Genomic DNA, 19569 nt, shown 5'->3' with positions numbered 1-19569 from the left:
TTTTAAAAGTAAAGGAAGGAAGTCCAACATCCAGATAATAAGAATATCAACAACCACCAAAGGAAGAAGGGAGAAGAGAAAAGAAAAGAACAGGAAAGGAAAGGGGAAAAAAAGCAAAAATAGGGAAGAAGGAATTAGCAATGCAGTAATTCAAGGAAAGTTCTCAGCACTGAAAGACATGGTTTTCTAGACTGAAAGAGCCCAGCAAATATCCAGAACAGTGGATGAAAACAGACTCATGCCTTCGATACCTCAGCAAGAAATTTCTGGGCAGGGCGCCTGGGTGGCTCAGTGGGTTAAGCCGCTGCCTTCGGCTCAGGTCATGATCTCAGGGTCCTGGGATCGAGGCCCGCATCGGGCTCTCTGCTCAGCAGGAAGCCTGCTTCTCTCTCTCTGCCTGCCTCTCCATCTACTTGTGATTTCTCTCTGTCAAATAAATAAATAAAATCTTAAAAAAAAAAAAAAAAAAAAAAAGAAATTTCTGGGCAGCTGAGGTCAAAATGATCCTACAAGTCTTCAGAGAGGAAAAAAAAAAAAAAAAGCTCATACACAGGAACAAGAATTAAAATGGCTTTGGACTTTTCAGTGATATCGGAAAAGGACAGTAGAGCAATACCTTTAAAATTCTCTAAAATTTCAAAATTGGAAAATATTTTCCAACCATTCTAGAGTTTTATATCGGCCAGATGATTCGAATTAAATGTGAGAGGTGAAATCAAGACATTTTCAAGGTCGTCTCCTGTGCGCCCTTCCTCCAACTGGGGGAGGCAAGTTGCTTACACAAAGAAAGAGGTGTGGGGAGTTTTAGCAGAAGTGAGGGGAGGGGGGTGGTCCCAAGGGGGATCCTAAGAAGACAGCTGTGCACCTGGAGGCAACCGGTCCACGCTGGGGCACATCAGGAGGTTGTAGAAAATTGTTCTCCCAAGTCGATGAAACTGAGAAATACCCATTATGTCCGAATGCTTTGAGGAGAGGCAGAAGAGATCGGGGAGTTTGAAGCTGACTTAATGAAATTCGTAAGCTGAGCCAAGGAAAGAATTGTGAGCTCCAGGGAAAGCAACAGACACGTAGAAAATAGCTATGGTATACTCCATGGTCCAATGTTATGTAACATTTATGTGATCTAATAATGTAAATGCCCGAAATTCCTCCAAGTGGACTTGCAAACTAAAATGGAAGGCTCAGGGATTTGGAAGAGATTCGCCTAGACGGGGAGAGAGGGCCTCCTGTCCAGCTCTTGGAAGCCGACGGGTGATGTTTACGCTGAAAATTCGAGGGACTTCTCGAATACATCCACGACACAAAAGTATGATGCTTCCGGGGGCGCCTGGGTGGCTCAGTGGGTTAAGCATCTGCCTTGGGCTCAGGTCATGATTCTGGGTCCTGGGATCGAGTCCCCACTTCAGGCTCCCTGCTCAGCGGAGAGCCTGCTTCTCCCTCTGCCCCTCCGCCTGTGCACGCGCACATGTCTGCTCTCGCGCGTACTCTGACAAGTAAAATCTTTGAAAAAGAAAAGAAAGATAATTCAAGGAGTAGCAAGAGGAGTGTTCCTTAGAGTTACGAAGGGGAGAACAGAAGAGTCAGCCGGAGGAATTGGAAGTGTTGCTCTGGGGAAGTGCGGCTGGGCGCGGAGGAGAACTTTTTAAAAACAAGTGTTGAAAATTGTTAAAGCTTTGGTAACGTTAAAAAAACTTCATGTGGGGAGTCTGGGTGGCTCAGTTGGTTAAGCGTCTGCTTCAGCTCAGGTCGTGATCGCAGGTCCTGGGATCAAGCCCCCTGTTGGGCTCCCTGCTCTGTGGGGAGTCTGCTTCTCCTTCTGTGAGCTCCCTCTGTCTCTCTCAAATAAATAAAATCTTAAAGAATTTTTTAAAACTTCATGTAAAAACAGTATCGTGGATGTTAACGACAGAGTAAAGTTTCTGTGTCATGGTTCGCTTTCAGATTTATCCCTAAGAGGAGGATTAGCTTTGTGACCTAAACCTGAAAATGATAAAATAAATCCAAGGAGACCACAGCAGGCTTAAAGTGATGTCACAAAAACAGTTCCTCTGTACTAATGTCACAGTTCTTCTGTAAATCTGAAAATATTTCAAAAAAAAAAATCTGAAAATATTTCAAAATAAATGTTTATTTTAAAAATTTTTTAAAAATAAAAATCAAAACAAGTTTTGAGAAACTAACCCTCAGCCTGTGTGCATGTATAACTTTTTAAAGATTTTATTTGTTTATTTCAGAGAGAGAGAGAGATCACGAGCGGGGGGAGGGACAGAGCAAAAGTCTCAAGCCCATAATTGGAAGGAACTCAGTGAAGAGAATAATGCGGTGCTTTCCCTCTCTGCATTGATTCCTTCCGAATTATGCTGATGAAACTTCAGAGACTTACTGGAAAGTAAAAACCGTGTTGCCACATTAACCTTCTTCACCAGCTCAAAACAGAGAAATGATGGTCAACATTGGCTTTCCAGCATCTTTATGGCTGCACTTTGTTAGATTTTTTAAGTTTTTGGCATATCCTTAAAGTCTTTCTTAATGCATTTTTAAAATTTTTTATTCTTTATTTTTTAAAGTTCGTTTATTTAAGTAATCTCTGCACCCAACTTGGGGCTCGAACTCAGGACCCAGAGATCAAGAGTCACACGCTCTTTGGACTAAGCCAGCCCGGTGCCCCGATTTTTAAAATGTTTTTTAAAAAGATATGTGGGGACGCCTGCATGGCTTGTTGGTTAAGCATCTGCTTTTGGCTCAGGTCATGATCCCAGAGTCCTGGGACTTGAGCCCCTAGTCAGGCTCCCTGCTCACTCCCCTGCTCTCTCCATCTCTCAAATAATAAATCAGATCTTAAAAAAAAAAACAAAAAAAAAAATAAACTTTCTGGGTCCAAGGATAGACCCATTTAAAATTTTGATACGTATTTTATTTTTTATTTATTTTTTTAAAAGATTTTATTTATTTATTTGTCAGAGAGGGAGAGAGAGCGAGTGAGCACAGGCAGACAGAGGCAGAAGCAGGCTCCCTGCCGAGCAAGGAGCCCGATACGGGACTCGATCCCAGGACGCTGGGATCATGACCTGAGCCGAAGGCAGCTGCTTAACCAACTGAGCCACCCAGGAGTCCCAAAAATTTGATATGTATTTTAAAATGTCCCTCAAAACATGGGCGCCTGGGTGGCTCAGTGAGTTAAGCCGCTGCCTTCATGCTCAGGTCATGATCCCAGTGTCCTGGGATCGAGTCCCACATTGGGCTCCTTACTCATTGGGGAGCCTGCTTCTCTCTCTGCCTCTCCCTACCACTTCGCCTGCTTGTGCACTCTCTCTCTCTCTCTCTCTGACAAATAAATAAATAAAATCTTAAAAAAAAAGGGGTTTTTTTTTTTTAAATGTCCCTCAAAGCAGTTGTGCCAATTACTACACCTCCGGTTTGTACACAAACGTGAGACTGCCTCTCTCCCCATACCCGTGCTGATAGTGGGTTTTATTTATCTTGTTATTATTTGCCACGGTGATGGGTAGAAAAGATAGTATTTTGATGCTTTCACTCAACTTCTGTAATGATGTTGAGCCTATTTTCATACCTTTATTGATAAAAAGGATGTCTTATCTTAGGAATTATCTTCTGATCACGGTCCTTTTGGATTATTCATCATTTTATCATCGATCTGTAAAGGCTTTTTAAAAGTTAAGCATATTGGGCACCTGCGTGGCTCAGTTGCTTAAGCGTCTGGCTTCCTCTCAGGTCCTGGGACATGAATGGGTGTGCACTTGCTCACTCTCGTGCAGAAATAAAATGTCTTAAAAAATTTTTTTAAGTTAAGTTATCCTATGCATGCAGATATAGTTATTTATTAGTTTATTTGAGAAAGAGACCGTGTGAACAGGGTGGAGAGGGGGAAGCAGGCTCCCTGCTCTGATGCCGGCTCGATCCTCGGACCCTGGGATCACGACCCGAGCAAAAGGCAGACGCTTAACCGACTGAGCCACTCAGGTACCCCTGTGTTTTTGAATATATGGTTTACCTTTGTATTTAGTATTTGTGTGTGTGTGTGTGTGGAATGGATATTTTGAATTTTTGTATGTTCAGATTTTATCAGTTTTAAGTTTCTATGTATTCAAATTTACCCATAACTAACTTTATGGCGTCTGGGTTTCATATTAAGTATAGAAATACTTAACTTAGCCCTTTTTATTCAGTAAACATGATTACAGGTCTTGGGCCTATGAGCTTTTTAAAAAGTCTAAAAATATTTGAAATCTGAAATAAAATATTTCTTGCTCCAGAAAACAAAAAGAAAATTCCAAAAGGCAAATAGTCAAGTATTTTCACTAAGTGTCTGGAAATATAACATTATATCAGCTTCATTAACTATTAAATGTAGTGCTCACACACACATGATACATTTGGAAGCAATTCGTAGGGTTGATTTTTTTCTTTATTTCCCATCTTGCCAGAGTTCTCAGGAATAAATGTAGTTACAGAGATCACAAACCAAGCACAAATTAGATCAGTTCCTTATCACCAAACAACGTCAAGGCAAAGCTACAGAAATTCTTCCCAAAAAAATGTACACCTGAAAATGAGAGTTGGTATGTGTTGGGCACATGTGACGTCTGCTGTGACCAACCAGACAGCTTCCAGAAGGAGGATCTGGAGTTCCGGGGGCTGGGAATAGCCCGTTCCTCAGTTTGTGGTCGTAAAGAAAGAGAAGGAGAGAAACTGGTTTTTTCCTGACACTAGGATGAGTTTATTATTTGCGTCTAAATTTTTGTTTCATCAGTAATTTACTTTGATGTGACGCCAGTTGTCGCCCCTCCGTCCATTCATTCCCACCCCATTTATTGAAAACTTTTCCCCAGGGGCTTGAAGCTCTACCTTTGATCATAAACTATAGTCCTGCAATATGTGTCTTTAATTTTTTTCTTAATGGGAGAACAAATCGCTGCTTAGAAATGCAGTCAGGGGGTCAGTACTCTTTCAAAAGTTGTGTGGGGTGGGGAAACCTTTTTGGTGGGAGACCACCGGCTTCCCTGCTGTCTAACAAATGGAGGAGAGGCTTGCAGATGAGTAAATGCAGCACCTTGCAAGGGGAAGGAAAAGTAAACACCATGGAGAGGGGCACAGTTCCATGCACCTGAGAGCATCGTAAGAGGTTTGGCCGGATAAGGTCTTGAAGTCGGGGCGGGTCCTGAAGGCAGTGGTCTCCAGCTGGAGTACCAGTGCCCCTACAGGCGCACGGAGACTTCCCAAGAGGGACATGACATAGATGGCTTTGAGGGTTCAGTAAGTCCTTAGTTGATCTGTTCTCATTCATAAAACTCATCAGTGAGGGCACACAACACATGCAGCCCGTCCTTATCAGCCGCACCCCTCCCCGGTCCCCATCTTACGAGGGAGTAGTTCTCCGATGTATAAAAAGCCCTCTGGGTTATGGAGACAGTCCAGACCGTAGGGGCACGTGACCACAAACGTAGCGCCCTGGGGCCTGGATGGCAAGTTCTTTTTTTTTTTTTCCAAGATTTTATTTATTTGACAGAGAGAGATCACAAGTAGGCAGCGAGGGGACGGTGGGAAGCAGGCTACCTGCTGAGCAGAGAGCCCGATGTGGGGCTCGATCCCAGGACCCTGAAATCATGACCTATGCCGAAGGCAGAGGTTTAACCCACTGAGCCACCCAGGCGCCCCTGGATGGCGAATTCTTTTGCAAGTTAGATCCCTTGCAATACTTCGCTTTCAACAAAATTGAAAGAGAACCTAATTAAGTTGTCAGCTAATAGGTCATTAGAAACAATTTTTGATGCTGTGTTAACCATGTGCTTTCATAGCATTATAATTCAGAGCAAATTCAGAGAATCAAGTGACGATTCCACAGCAGAGCCCCTGCCAGCCCATCTATATGTCTATGTAAATGAGCTTTGCCAATGCTTGTGTTCATGAAAATGAAAAATAGGAACAGATTTGATTCTGAACTCTTGTCTCAATCATGTGATAAGAATATCCATTCTCAGATAAGCAAACTAATTAGGGGACAAAAAATTCCTCTCCATCCTCATAAGAGCTGTTTCCAACAAGTTTTTAGTTTTCTATCTTGAGTATCTGTGTATCATTATGTACTACTAATAACGAAGGATAACTTAAGACAGGAAAACAGTCAACACTCAGAGCCCCATGGTTATTAGAAATGAAAGCAAAATTAATCTTTCAATTTACATACACATTTTTGCAGCAGAGTGGTAGACCAGGAGATCAGTAAAAGGCTTCTCAGCATAAAAAGATGTTCTATTGGGATAAAATTCTGTGGGCAAAGTGGGAATGGAAATAGAAGTTCAAGGTGAAAAGGAATGATATAAAAATTTCAACTATCAAAGAAGAACTTGTTCGTGTAGGTTTTAAGTGAATAATAGTGGGTCGAAAATTGCCGCTGTTCTCAGATCCCACTGGTGACATTCAAGAGTGATGGAAGAGTTTATTTCAAACCTTCAATATTTACAGTATGCCAGAAATGACATCTTTTGCAGTTACTGAAGCGTTTTATATGTTTATTCAAAAAAGTGCAAGGGGTGCTTCGTTCTGAAAACCGCTTTAGAGGGGGGAGGCAAGCAAAATATCTTCAGGAGTTTGTGAAGCGAGGGAAGGCATTTTTATGATGCTGGGGTCCCGGTTGTGCCGGTGGCTGTAGGGCTGTAGGGATTGCAGAGCGAGAAGCGGGCACTGCCGGGGGAGCGCGATGGCCCCAGGAACGGGGCGGGCTAAGGCAGTGAGCAGAGGCGTCCCTGTCACCGTCACCATGGTGCCTCCCCAGGTGGGAGAGAGAAGGGGAGTCAGCGGGGTGACTCGGAGCTGGAGCAGGAGTGAGCAAGGATGTGAGGGAGGGTGACCTCATCTTTTTTGTGAGACCGAGAATAGGAGGAAGAGGTTTTGGAAACTTGGTTGTAGGGGAAGGCAGGCAGGGTCCGGGTTTAAGGCTGTGGGACCGTCCAGCTGCTTTATATTCTGCTGCTCCCGTGGCCGGCAGGAGATTGGGTGGCAGGTCCGAGGAGAATGAAAGGATTGCTGGGCACCAAGGACAGCCCAGTCCGGGTCCTGTGGCATCAGCTGCCCGCCTGCTGGGTGGGTCTGGTTTCCCGGCTTTTAGCTTGGGGATCACGAGTGGGCGTGGTTGAGAGCGGGCAGGCTTTCCATGGGCACGGACGGTTGGGTTAGTTTCCGAGGTTCCTGGTGTCTTTCCTCTTTCCATTGCACTTACCACCTTCGGACACCCCCATACAATGTCTTAATTCTGTTTATTGCCTTGGGTAAGGTGTGTGAGGGTGGGGAGCTCTCTTATGTTCACCGGTGTCCTCCACGTCATTAGAATACCCCGTGGCACATAGTTGGTGCTCAGTAAGTAACGGGTGTTTCAGTGAATTCAGTGAAGCAATAAATGCGTCTGCTGATGCGTTACACGTTTATAATTTCCTTCGTTAACAAAGTGATTTTTCAGGGCACCTGGGTGGCTCAGTGGGTTGAGCCTCTGCCTTTGTCTCAGGTCATGATCTCAGGGTCCTGGGATCAAGCCCCGCATTGGGCTCTCTGCTCAGTGGCGAGCCTGCTTCCTTCTCTCTCTCTGCCTGCCTCTGCCTACTTGTGATCTCTGTCTATCAAATAAATAAATAAAATCTTAAAAAAAAAAAAAAGTGATTTTCAAGCTGTGAGGGAGTTTCTGCTGGCACAGCTCTCTCCAGGGGGAAGAAAGTAAAGCTTAACCCCTACCTCACACTCCACACAAAATAAAAATAAATTTCGGATGGAGCAAAAACCTTAATGTATATAATAAAGCAATAAAAAGCTTGAGACACACTCCAGGAGACCCTGTGAACCTTCCAGGAGCAGGGGAGACCCTCTTAACGAAGAAAACCCAGAAGCCATAAAAGACAGACAGACAAGTGTGACCACGGGAAGACTTGAAGAAAGCAGTCTGATAAGAGATGGCTCAGAGGCAACAGACAGATGCTAGATTTGGGGACTGTTTGAAATGCTGATAAGAGAAAACGGGTTATCTTTAGCCCAGGAACCAGAGAACTCTCACCAGTTGATGAGAACAGAACACAGTTGATACGGAATCGACTTGAAAAGGCCAACAAGGAAAAGAAACAATATTCGATGACCCTCGTCAGGAAAGTGGGATTAAAGTATCGGAAAATTACCAACGTACGCCCGTCTGACTGAGGAAAATATGAAAGGGCAGTGGCGTCTGTCTCCAGCAGGGAGGCGGGGAGGAGGCGGGCTCCCGCGGGGCTGGTGGAAACATGTATTGTCGCAGCCTTGTTCAAGAGCGGTTGGTGACATCTGTCAGATTAAAAATAACCACACCTTTGACTCTACGGCCCCACACCCGGGACTCGCATGGAAATCAAACCCGTTTCATAGTGAGACATGTAAATCCACCTGTGACCGCGGGATCGTTCAGCATGCGAAGGGCGGGAACAAAACAGCGCCGGTTCCTCCGGAGGGGACGGCGGGACACGCGTCCGGCCTCAGCGCGGGCTGCGGACAGCGCTGGGGAGGAAGGCGGTGGGCTCCAGAATTGCTTTGCAGCGATTTCTACAGGACAGCTAAGTGAGGAAGCGGAGGGAGAGAACTGTGTAGATGCCCATTTTTTAAAAACTAATAATGGCCAGAAAAGAAAAACAGATAGACATAAATGTTTGCCATAAATCCCTAGAAAAGTGTAGAGGAAAATGCTAGGTTGCTGACAGGGCTGACCTGGACAGGTCACAGCTCTGAAATGGAAAGTCAGGGCAATGTGTGTAATCAGAGGCTGTTCTAAAACAAAGCTGAGAGCTCCAAGTGCGTGTGTGTGTGTGTGTGTGCGTGTGCGTGTGTGTGCACGTGTGCGTGTGCGTGCTTGTAACTGTGAGCCGGGAAGGGGTTCGGGGGTGTCCGGCCTGTCTGAATCGGACCCCAGGGGCCTGGGCTAGGAAGGTGTGCAGAGTGAGGAGGTGACTAGCCTTTTCATTATTCACCTTGACCGTGAGGGAGGAAAACTGCTGACTTTGACTGGCCTGACCCAGGAAACGGAATTAAGATCCGTTTGTTCAAAAAAACCCTGATAATACTGTTGTTAAAGTTGTAGGGGTCATGGAATACAAACTCCACATCTATTTTCACTTTACTCCAGTTTGTACTGATGTTCAAGAAACCTGTGTCTGCTCACTCGACCCCGCATTACAGTTCCTCCTGGTCTCTAAAGTGAGAATTTTTGAGATGTAAATCCTAGGCTGCAGAAACCTCGTGCAATGAACGTGTTCTGGGTTTTTCTGTCCTCTCCCCCTCCCCACGCCCCCTGCCTCTGCAGCACACGACGGGATCGTGATCAAGATCGAGGTGCAGACCAATGATGAGGGCTCCGAGAGTCTGGAGACGCCGGAGCCCCTGATGGGGCAGGTGGAAGAGCACGGCTTCCAGGACTCGGAGCTGGGCGACCCGTGCGGAGAGCAGCCGGACCTGGACATGCAGGAACAGGAGAACGCGCTGGAGGAGTCCACGGAAGGCTCCAGTGAGTTCAGCGAGCTCAAACAGATGCTGGTGCAGCAGAGAAACTGCGCAGGTCAGTTGGCGGGGTGCAGGCTGTGGGGGGAGCTGCTACCATGAGGCCTGCAGACAGGCCCTGCCTTGTGGGAAAGCTGGGCTTCCCTTCAGACAGGGTCGTTTGACCTTGACGGGTACACAGGTATGACAGCCCCGGGCACGGCCTTGGGGGCGGGTTTCCTGCCTCCAGATTTATAAGAGTCTGTCTCCGGGCTTGGAAGAAGGTATTACAGCCAAAGACGAAGTCAGATGCAGACCCAAAGGGGTCTCCGAGATCACCTCTCCAGCTCCCCCCTTCTGTAGGCAGAGAAGATCAGACAAATTGCCCAAGGTCATACCGTCATGCCGAGGCTAGAACTTCCATTTTTGCTATGTTCTTTTTTTTTTTTTTTAAGATTTTTATTTATTTATTTGAGAGAGAGAGATCACAAGTAGGCAGAGAGGCAGGTGCGGGGGTGGGGCAGGGGGAAGCAGGCTCCCTGCTGAGCAGAGAGCCTGATTCGGGGCTTGATCCTAGGACCCTGAGATCATGACCTAAGCCAAAGGCAGAGGCTTAACCCACTGAGCCACCCAGGCGCCCCTCTGCTATATTCTTGATAGTTCTTAGGTCACATTAGAAGTCCCAGTAACCCAGAGAGCTCAGCCCTAGTCAGGAATGTGTTTTAAAATAACACACTGTATGGTCTCTTCCTGGTACGATCTGGCTATCACTCATGTTTAATTATAAAATCTCTGGGTCACCCTCCTGCACACTTTCGGCCCTGTCTGTGTTCAAGAACAGTGAGGAAGTAGCTCTCAGCGGCCTAACCTCAGGACATCTTTTGTGGCTGATTGACGCTGAACAGTCCTTTCCGTCCTGAGAAAAGCCCAATCTGGCCATCACAGCGTATTTTTCATATACAGAATGAAATTCAGTGAGCTGCCGTTCATTCAGGGGCTTTCGGCTATAGTCATACATGAAATCAGCCTGACACTTTCTTGACTCACCCCCATCTAGTTTTGGAAATAAGATTATACTCAACTTATATGAAGGTGAACTGGGAAGCTTTTTCTCTTTTTTTCTATATTCTGAAAATAATGTGTAAGATAGGAATTAAGTGAATTCTACCAAATTTTTAAGGAACATACTTCACTTAGGTTTTAGGGGGTTTTTTTAGATGTCTTCTTTACGTGCCAAAGAGCCATTAATTATCATAGCAGTTTTGATACTATACTATTGATCATAGAAATGTATCCACACCCATTTTATTTACTAAGTTTTTAAAAGTATGGTGCTGATTATTGGTTGTTGGGGTTTTTTTGTTTGTTTCTTTTTGAGACTTTATTTAACACAGAGGAACACAAACAGGGGGAAATGGGAGAGGGAGAAGCAGGCTTCCTGCTGAGCAGGGAGCCTGATGCGGGGCTCGATCCCAGGATCCTGGGATCATGACCTGAGCCAAAGGCAGATGCTTAAGCGACTGAGCTACCCAGGTGCCCCTGTGCTGATGACTTTTTACATTTTTTCATTTTGCCTGTAGAGAATCCCTTTGCAGGTGGCCTTTCTGCACTTCATAAGATATCGCAGATGTCTTGCTTGGTCAAAGATGTGGATCTAACCCCTTGCTTCTGAATAACCTCATGATACCCCCAAAAGCATTTTAATCCACAGGCTGTCTCTATAAAACAGGGGAAGGTGCAGGGCACATCGTGAGGCTGAGCTGCGGCGGGGCCTCAAGTAGAAATGTCAGCCTGCCCTCTGGGCCTTCATTCTAGTGGGACCTCAGGAAAGTTCGCATGGTACTTGGTGGGATTTTGCATCCTGGATTGCGTCTCTTGCTGAGAATCCTAACAGGGCCTAGGCAATGCTGGCCGTGACGAGAGATCTGAGCTGGGACTGGCACATCTGTGTCCTAATTGTGACCCTACTGTTTCTTGGGTTCCGAGGAGCAAGAGGAAGTCCCAAGGCCCAGTGGTCACTACCGGCTACTTTGTAAGACCTGGGCCAGCTCACGCACACCACCAGTTTGTTTCCCTGGCAATGAGGGGACAGACTAGATGGTCCCTAAGTTAGAAGCTCGCAGAGGTTTGGCTTTACTTACTTCATTTGGAATGATCACTAGGTATCTCTGGGCTTGGAGGCCCCGTGTCTGTGAAATGGGGCTAATCCTTGCTTGGCTTATCCCATAAGAGATTGTGAATAAAACAACAAGCTCTCAGGCAAGACCTGGAAAAGTTCTCGTTCGTTTGCTGTTAAGAATTCTGCAAAAGCAGACTGTAACAGCAGCTTCCATCTGACAGGGGCTCAGAGAAGGGAGTGCCTTTCTCGTGTCACACAGTAGCTAAAAACAGAGCTCTTGAAGTAGCCCTGTTTAGGGAGTGCATAAGTACAAGGCATTTAAGAAAATGCAAACAGAAGTCAGAGGGCACTTCTTTTCTCTAGGACTAACATTCTCGGGGAACACTCTAGAACACCATGTAGAACAGCTAACATCTTGGGCCCTGAGGGCCAGCCCAGAGGACAGAGAGCCGGGGAGGAGGAGGACATCCTGCAGCTGTGTTCAGGGAACCCTTCCTGGGTGGGAGGGACCACACACCCGAGGCTGGGGGAAAGGCAGGAGAAACCTTGGCCCTAGCCTCAGACTTGGTAGGGTCACAGCAGGTGAGCACCTGTGTGGGTGTCGTGCTGCAGGTGAGGCCAATGCCCTAAGCCCTGGGCAGGCACCCCAGTGAGTGCTGATGGCCCGGGAGTGGTTGAGGGCTGCACTTTGGGACGGGCACGGAAGATTTAAGGGCAGAGCCGGAACTGGAGCTGGGTGGTATGTGGCCTGTGTGATGTGGAGGCAGGGAGAGGAGGGGGAGATCGCTGGAGGAGGGGGAGGACAGACACCTGGGGAGAAACCCGCAGGTGCCTTCTGGAAAGCCACAGACCCGTGAGGCTGCCGGATTTGGGGTAGAGGAGGCCTTAGAGCCTGAGGAGTCAGCCCTCCGGTCGCTCCAGTGGAAAAGGGAGGGTCCGTGTCAGGTGGTAACTGGTAGGCACCCTGGGCCCGAGTGCCCCCCCCCCCCGGAGGCCCCTGTGGGCAGCTGCTCACCTGCCACCCTATCTGGAACATGAGGACAGGCAGGGCCGCCTGCCCCTTCTGAGCTGCATAGGGTTCCCCAAGAGGGTTCCTTCCTGAACCGAGCCCGAGGCCCGCGCGGGTAACACCTCCAGCACCGGGGAAGTGGGGACCGCAGGCAGCGGGGAGCGGAGGGGAGGATTTTCCCACAAGGGGCCGGGAATGTGCGGGGGCGCCAAGGCGAGGCCATGGCACCTGCCTCCGTCCTGGGTGCAGGCCCCCGGGCCACTGCTGACGTGTGTCCTTCTCTCTCCCTGTCCCCGGAGCAGAGGGGATCGTGATCAAAACCGAGGAGCAGGAGGAGGAGGAAGAAGAGGAGGAGGAGGACGAGCTGCCGCAGCACCTGCAGGCCCTGGGGCCGCTGTCCGGGCGCTACGAGGCCGCCATGTACCAGACGCCCCTGCCCGGGGAGCTGTCCCCCGAGGGCGAGGAGAGCCCCCCGCCGCTGCAGCTGGGCAAGCCGGCGGGGAAGAGGCTGGCGCCGCCGGCGCACGGGGAGCGGCACCTGGGCGACAGCCGCGGCCCGTCGAGCCAGCAGCAGCGGAACCGGCGCGGCGAGCGGCCCTTCACGTGCATGGAGTGCGGCAAGAGCTTCCGCCTCAAGATCAACCTCATCATCCACCAGCGCAACCACATCAAGGAGGGGCCGTACGAGTGCGCCGAGTGCGAGATCAGCTTCCGCCACAAGCAGCAGCTCACGCTGCACCAGCGCATCCACCGCGTCCGCGGCGGCTACGCGTCCCCCGAGCGCGCGCCCGGCTTCTCCCCCAAGCACGCGCTCAAGCCGCGCCCCAAGTCGCCCAGCTCGGGCAGCGGCGGCGGCGGCCCCAAGCCCTACAAGTGCCCCGAGTGCGACAGCAGCTTCAGCCACAAGTCGAGCCTGACCAAGCACCAGATCACGCACACGGGGGAGCGGCCCTACACGTGCCCCGAGTGCAAGAAGAGCTTCCGCCTGCACATCAGCCTGGTGATCCACCAGCGCGTGCACGCGGGCAAGCACGAGGTCTCCTTCATCTGCAGCCTGTGCGGCAAGAGCTTCAGCCGCCCGTCGCACCTGCTGCGCCACCAGCGGACTCACACGGGCGAGCGGCCCTTCAAGTGCCCCGAGTGCGAGAAGAGCTTCAGCGAGAAGTCCAAGCTCACCAACCACTGCCGCGTGCACTCGCGCGAGCGCCCGCACGCCTGCCCCGAGTGCGGCAAGAGCTTCATCCGCAAGCACCACCTGCTCGAGCACCGGCGCATCCACACGGGCGAGCGGCCCTACCACTGCGCCGAGTGCGGCAAGCGCTTCACGCAGAAGCACCACCTGCTGGAGCACCAGCGCGCGCACACGGGCGAGCGGCCCTACCCCTGCACGCACTGCGCCAAGTGCTTCCGCTACAAGCAGTCGCTCAAGTACCACCTGCGGACCCACACGGGCGAGTGAGCGCGCCCGCCGCCCCCGCCGCCGCCGCCCGGCCCGCCCCGGACAGCGAGGCCCCAGCCGGGCGGGCGGGGCCGGGGCGCCCCCAGCCCCTTTGCTGTGAGCCCCCCTCCCCTCCTTTCGTCCCTCCTCCCAAGGACACCGGGGTAGTGAGACCAGGTCGCTTGCTGCCGTGTTTACCCGGGTGGGGGGAGTGCGCGGACCTGGGGAACCCCTTCGGGCTGTTAATTTCCTTGACAATAAAATGGATGAAACCAATCAGCACGGGGGGAGTGATTTGGCCGCCGGCCACTCGGAGGGGCGGTGCAGGGCCACTTAGTTGGGGACTAGAACTTTATAATTACCTTTTGGATACTGTGGTTCTATTTGATAATAATAGAGTAATTTTTAAAAGACGAGCGTTTCCTGTTTGCCGTTTTTGTTTGGTTTTGAAGGGGAGGGCTTGAGAAGGTGGCCGAGGGACCTGTGCCTAGTGTCACTTGCCAGGTTCCCTTGAGCCCCTCTTCTGTGCTCTTCCCCGTGTTGGGCAGCGGTGGGGGCGCAGATCCCACAGATTATAAGGTCAAGGAGAAGACGGGGCTGCAGAGCTTGAGGTAGAGAATGGGTGTACGGAAGGGCAGCCCTTGCTGGCTCCCCGCGAGGACTGGTGGGGGGGACGTGGTTTTAAGGGGGAGCAGGGTGCGCAGTTGATGATGGTCCATGGTCGGGGAGGTTTGGAATGCGCTGGGGAGACAGTTACACGGTTCAACTGCAAAAGCTACGTGCCTCCCCCAGGGCCAGGCCGACTTCCCTGACAGCTCGGAATGCAGCTCAGGGCGCAGTGGCATGGCCTGGAGTGCAGGGGGGCACAGGGAGGGGTGGGAGCGGGGTGGGGAAGGGGTGCTGAGGCCCCTGGTGCCAGTCGTCGGGGAAACCACAAAAGGCTCCAGTGAGACCTTTCTTTATGTGTATGTTGTACCAAAGCTACCCTCTTTGGAGTTGTCAAATGCGCAGATGCACCCTGGCTCTAGGGACCGGTTCGTGTCCAGTGGCCCTCCAGTGAGGCCTGGAAAGAGAAACCGAGGGCGCATGACACTGGCCGCAGAGTGACTCACCCTCACCCTGCTTCTGGGCTCCGCTGTGACCTAGAGAGAATTCGGGCCATCGGAAGGGACAATTCCTGGAGGCCCACGGGGGGCCGGGTCAGCCTCCTCGGCCTGGGAAGGCCAGACTTGGGCGGAAAACAGAGAGAAGAGCCGGAGAGACAAGGACTACTGGCGGGAGGAACAGTAAGTCATGAGTCAGAGGGCGGAGAGGAGCGGGCAGTGTAAGGACGGAGTTCAGAAAAGAATTCACCAGCGAAGGTGCCATATTTTTGACTCGGAAGAGACCAAGAGGTCACCAACCACCTCCTTTATAGAGACGCAGAGAGAGGTGACGTGATGCTCGAGGTGTCACATTTGACAGGATGGGACTTCGCTGTTCCCCCGAAAATTGTCTGCAAGGCTGGTAGGCAGAGCAAGCAGCGGGAGGAGGGGCGGGCCGGGGCCGGGACCAAGGGCTGGCAAGGCTGGTCTGGGTCCCGGGCTGCAGAACCTGGCCCAGGGCCAGGGTGGCACCGTGCGCAGCAAACCAGAGGTGCCAAGAGCGGGATGGGTGCTCTGCCCACCACCGGAGGAAGAGCCTGGAGACGGCAGGACCCCTTCTCGGGGGAGTGGATCCTGCGGGCTGGGGAGGATTCCAAAGATGGGGAAGATGGGCCAGGCCTTGTCCGTGCAGGGATTCTTAAAGGGGGGCGTGTGGAAAGTGGGCTCCATGGGCTCCTGTGTGAAGAAGCAGTAACTAATGACACCCGCAGAACTGGAGAAAGGGTTTATGTAGAAAACCAAGGTCAAGGAGGTTGGCTTGAGGCCGACTTGGCGTGCACAGAGGGTCTTGGATCTGGGATCTCCCACGACTATAGACTTTGGTTTGAGCGTGTGCGGGAAACCACTGTGGAGTAGGGAAGAGGCGTGAGGCAGTTGGGGCCAGGAGACTGAGGCCGACGAGCGGAAACCGGCTGTGGTCTGCCGTCTGGGTGAGCCGGTGCAATGGCCAGGCCACAGACCGTGGAACCGGTGGCTGGAGGTTGCAGGGATGACAGAGGAAATGGTCCTTGGCCACACCGGCACATCGAAAGGCCGGAAGAGATGTCAGCAGAGGTATTTGGAGATACTTGGTGGATGGCCACTGCCACCCAAACCTCTACTAGTCCAGGAATTTGAGGACCAGAGGATAGGAGATGTTTAGACGAGAAGGAGACCACAGCGGTCCGGGGAGGTCACAGTGACTTCGTTGTTATACATGTTTACCAGGACATCCTCGGGCCATCGTGGCTCACATAGGAATGGTGAGCCTTTCTTTTCCTAGGAAATCTGGTTGTAGAGGGTTAAATACAGTCAGAGACTGGTACTTCTTGTGCAGAACTGTGCTGCATGGGGTTCTCTGTGATTCTACCTTCTCTCCCTTGGCTCTAACCCCCTCTTCATGCCTCTGCCCCCGAGGGGCCCTGAACTCCAAGGTGTCCTCCTCTGTCCCAACTCCCTGGCCCAATCGTGATTCTCACTTCCCATCCACCATAATCTCTGCGGCGCCAGACGCCAACAGCTATCAGAGGACGGTCACTAGAGCGTGGAGGGACTCCGGACTCCGACAGATGTGTGTTTACACTTGACCGTTGTATGGCCTTGAACCAGTTAATTAACAGAACGTCCACCTCGACATTTCAGTGGGGATAATAAGCCTTCCATTGTTCTGAGGCATCAGTAACGTGCAGAATAGATAGATAACAAAGACCTTGGTGCATAGTAAGTTCTCGATTAAAGTTTGCTAATCTCATTATTAGCTCTTGGTTAAAGACAGCTTGGTTTAGTAAACACGGAAGTTCAGGTAGGTAGTGGGCTAGTGCTGGAACCTGAAAGAATGAGTCTCTGAAAAGGAAATACCCTCCACAGGCAGAAGCAGAAAGGTATTTCCGCGCGAGGACGTTCAAAGCACACGGACAACTCCATCTTGGTCTCGAAGCCAGAGCAGACAGGGATTTAAACTCCTCTCTCAGCCACAAGCCAGAGCCTGCAGTGGGCATCACCCCACCTTTCTGGGGATCGGGCGCCCTTTCCCAGGGTTTTCTTAGGGGGCCCTTCATTGAACTAGAAAGTCAGACTTTCAAACTCCTGTCTTGTCAGTAGCCATTGGCCCCACGGAGTTGTGCACCAGAAAGAGGTGAAACATGAAACAAGCGCTTCTTTTGAAGACTTGACCTCACACGCATTTTATAGGTGAAGAGCTTGAGGCTCCAAGAGGTTAAATAGACCCAAAGTCGCACGCAACCAAACGGTACAGTCGGGATTCGAACTCCAGCCTTTCCACCCCCAAAACCCATGACCCTGACCGCCACGTTCTTTCCCTGGGATCTGAACAGTCGTTGGAAAAGGAAAGCCAGCCCTTCTTTCAGATTGTTTCATTCTATCCTCAGGACAATAACTTTGAGGAAATGGTAGATCTACTGAGCCGGACAGGCTCTGAGCCATATATTTGCCAACATCACAACCAGAGCAAGAGACTAAAAAAGAATTTTAGAGGCAAAAAAGGCCTCGGGGTCAAGTCTGTGGCATTGCAGCTGGAGAAATTAACTGTCTGTGCTGCCTCCTCTCTCGGGTGTGTGTTGGGTGGAGGGGCCAGAGGGGCAGCGGAGGGAGCACGGGCTGCGTCCAGGGCCCTGGGGAATGCTCGTTGTCCTACAGCTCCCAGTGCTGAGGAAACACCAGTAAGTGCAAAGCGGGAGTCCTGGGCTCCAAGGCCAAACAGGGAGGGAAGAGGAAGCCATCTACCACCTTGACAGCGCTGGAGACTGTGGCCTAGTCCTCTCCACCAAGCCTGTGGGGGTCTGGAAAGCTGGGACCATCACAGGCACATTGAGGCAGCAGTCTTTCCAGCAAGAACCCCACCTCCATCTCTCCTGTCTGTCAGGGTAGCTTTAGACACCAGCCAGGTGTCTGTGGGAGACCTTCCCCGAGGCACAGTCATGGAGGCTCCTCGGATTAAGGGATCAGGGACGGAGGCCTCCGGGCCCTACTGTTGCCAGGGCAACGGTGAGTCAGGCCAAGGCCTCTCCGTGTGGCTACTGAAGCCTCTTGCTGCTTCCCAGGCATGGTGGGAACGTCTAGGTTTCAATTTTTAAAAAAATCCATTCTGCCTTTACCACTTCTAGCTGGGTTCCTTGACGTGAGTACTGTTAGTTCAAATATAATAGAATCTGATGCTTTTAATTTTACTTCCTGCAAGAGGTCACTCCAGGCAAAGAGGATTTTCTTTTTTGTTTTTTTGTTTTTTGTTTTTTTCTTTTTTGTTTTTGTTTTTCTTTTTTTAAGAAAGGGAGAGAAGAAAGGAAGGAAAAGGAAAAGGAAAGAAAGAGAAACATTAAATCTAGCACTAACGGTGGCCTTACATGAGAACTGCCGGTCAGCGATGAGCCCCAGCCTGGAGTTCATTAGGGACAGTAACAATAACCAGGATTCACGGGGTCTTGCCATGTTCCAGGCACTATGCCAAGTCAATGCTTTCATTTCATCTCATCCTGTGACGACCTGTGAAATCGGTATTCGGTCCCACTTTTCCAGATGACGTTCAGAGAGGTTCAGCCACGAGCCCAAGATCACATGGCCAGAATTGAAACCTCAGTGTGTGGGACCAAAGTGGGTGATGTTATTAGGGGCTGTTATATACTGTCCCCCAATTTCGTCCACGTGGATCCTCAATGAAAATGGCAAAGAGTACTATTTCTCTCTGATTCGCAGCTCCGACTGTCCCATGGACACTTGGGAAGTTCTGCAGGCAGCCATCCTGGGCAGGCCCGGCTCACCTGTGGGCTGGTCGGGGTCATGCAGAGAGGTTACTGGGGGCTCCCATGGGGGGCCGCCCAGCTAGTCCCTGTTTTTTTTTTATTTTTTACAGATTTGTTTATTAACTTGAGAGAAGGAGAGCCAGGGAAGGGGCAGAGGGAAAGGGGGAGAGAGAGAGATCCTCAAGTCGACGCCATACCGAGCACAGAGACGGATGCGGGGCCTGATCCTGTGACCCTGAGATGTGACCTGAGCCAAAATCAGGAGTTTGCTGCATAACTGATTGAGCCACCCTGATGCCCCGGCCCCTGTTTTTATTTTTTATTTATTTATTTTTTAAAGATTTTATTTATTTATTTGACAGAGAGAAATCACAAGTAGATGGAGAGGCTGGTAGAGAGAGATAGAGAGAGAGAGAGAGGGAAGCAGGCTCCCCGCTGAGCAGAGAGCCCGATGCGGGACTCGATCCCAGGACCCCGAGATCATGACCTGAGCCGAAGGCAGCGGCTTAACCCACCGAGCCACCCAGGCGCCCCTGTTTTTAAACACGAGCCTCCCTCCTGCTTCAGTCATTTGGGAAGAGAGCTACGTGTTAGGGTCAGGGCTCCCCTTCTGTTTGTTTCAG

The 19569-nt window shown here is 50.5% G+C and overlaps 1 protein-coding gene across 2 annotated transcripts in view; it reads left to right on the top strand.

Annotated features, from left to right (window-relative positions):
- The window catches only part of ZNF777 (zinc finger protein 777), a 28381-nt gene extending 14280 nt beyond the window's left edge, over nucleotides 1–14101 (top strand). For both annotated transcript variants that reach the window (XM_044246818.1, XM_044246817.1), the window contains exons 5-6: nucleotides 9329–9580; nucleotides 12932–14101. In XM_044246818.1, coding sequence (XP_044102753.1) covers nucleotides 9329–9580; nucleotides 12932–14088 — 1409 coding nt within the window. In that variant the 3' untranslated portion in view covers nucleotides 14089–14101. The remainder of the gene's footprint in view (nucleotides 1–9328; nucleotides 9581–12931) is intronic.
- Nucleotides 14102–19569: the final 5468 nt, after the last annotated feature.

The sequence above is a fragment of the Neovison vison genome, chromosome 4, assembly GCF_020171115.1.
Source record: "Neovison vison isolate M4711 chromosome 4, ASM_NN_V1, whole genome shotgun sequence".
Lineage (NCBI taxonomy): Eukaryota > Metazoa > Chordata > Mammalia > Carnivora > Mustelidae > Neogale > Neogale vison.
The sequence above is the reverse complement of the archived record's forward strand: the minus strand, read 5'-3'. Positions and strand labels throughout refer to the sequence as shown.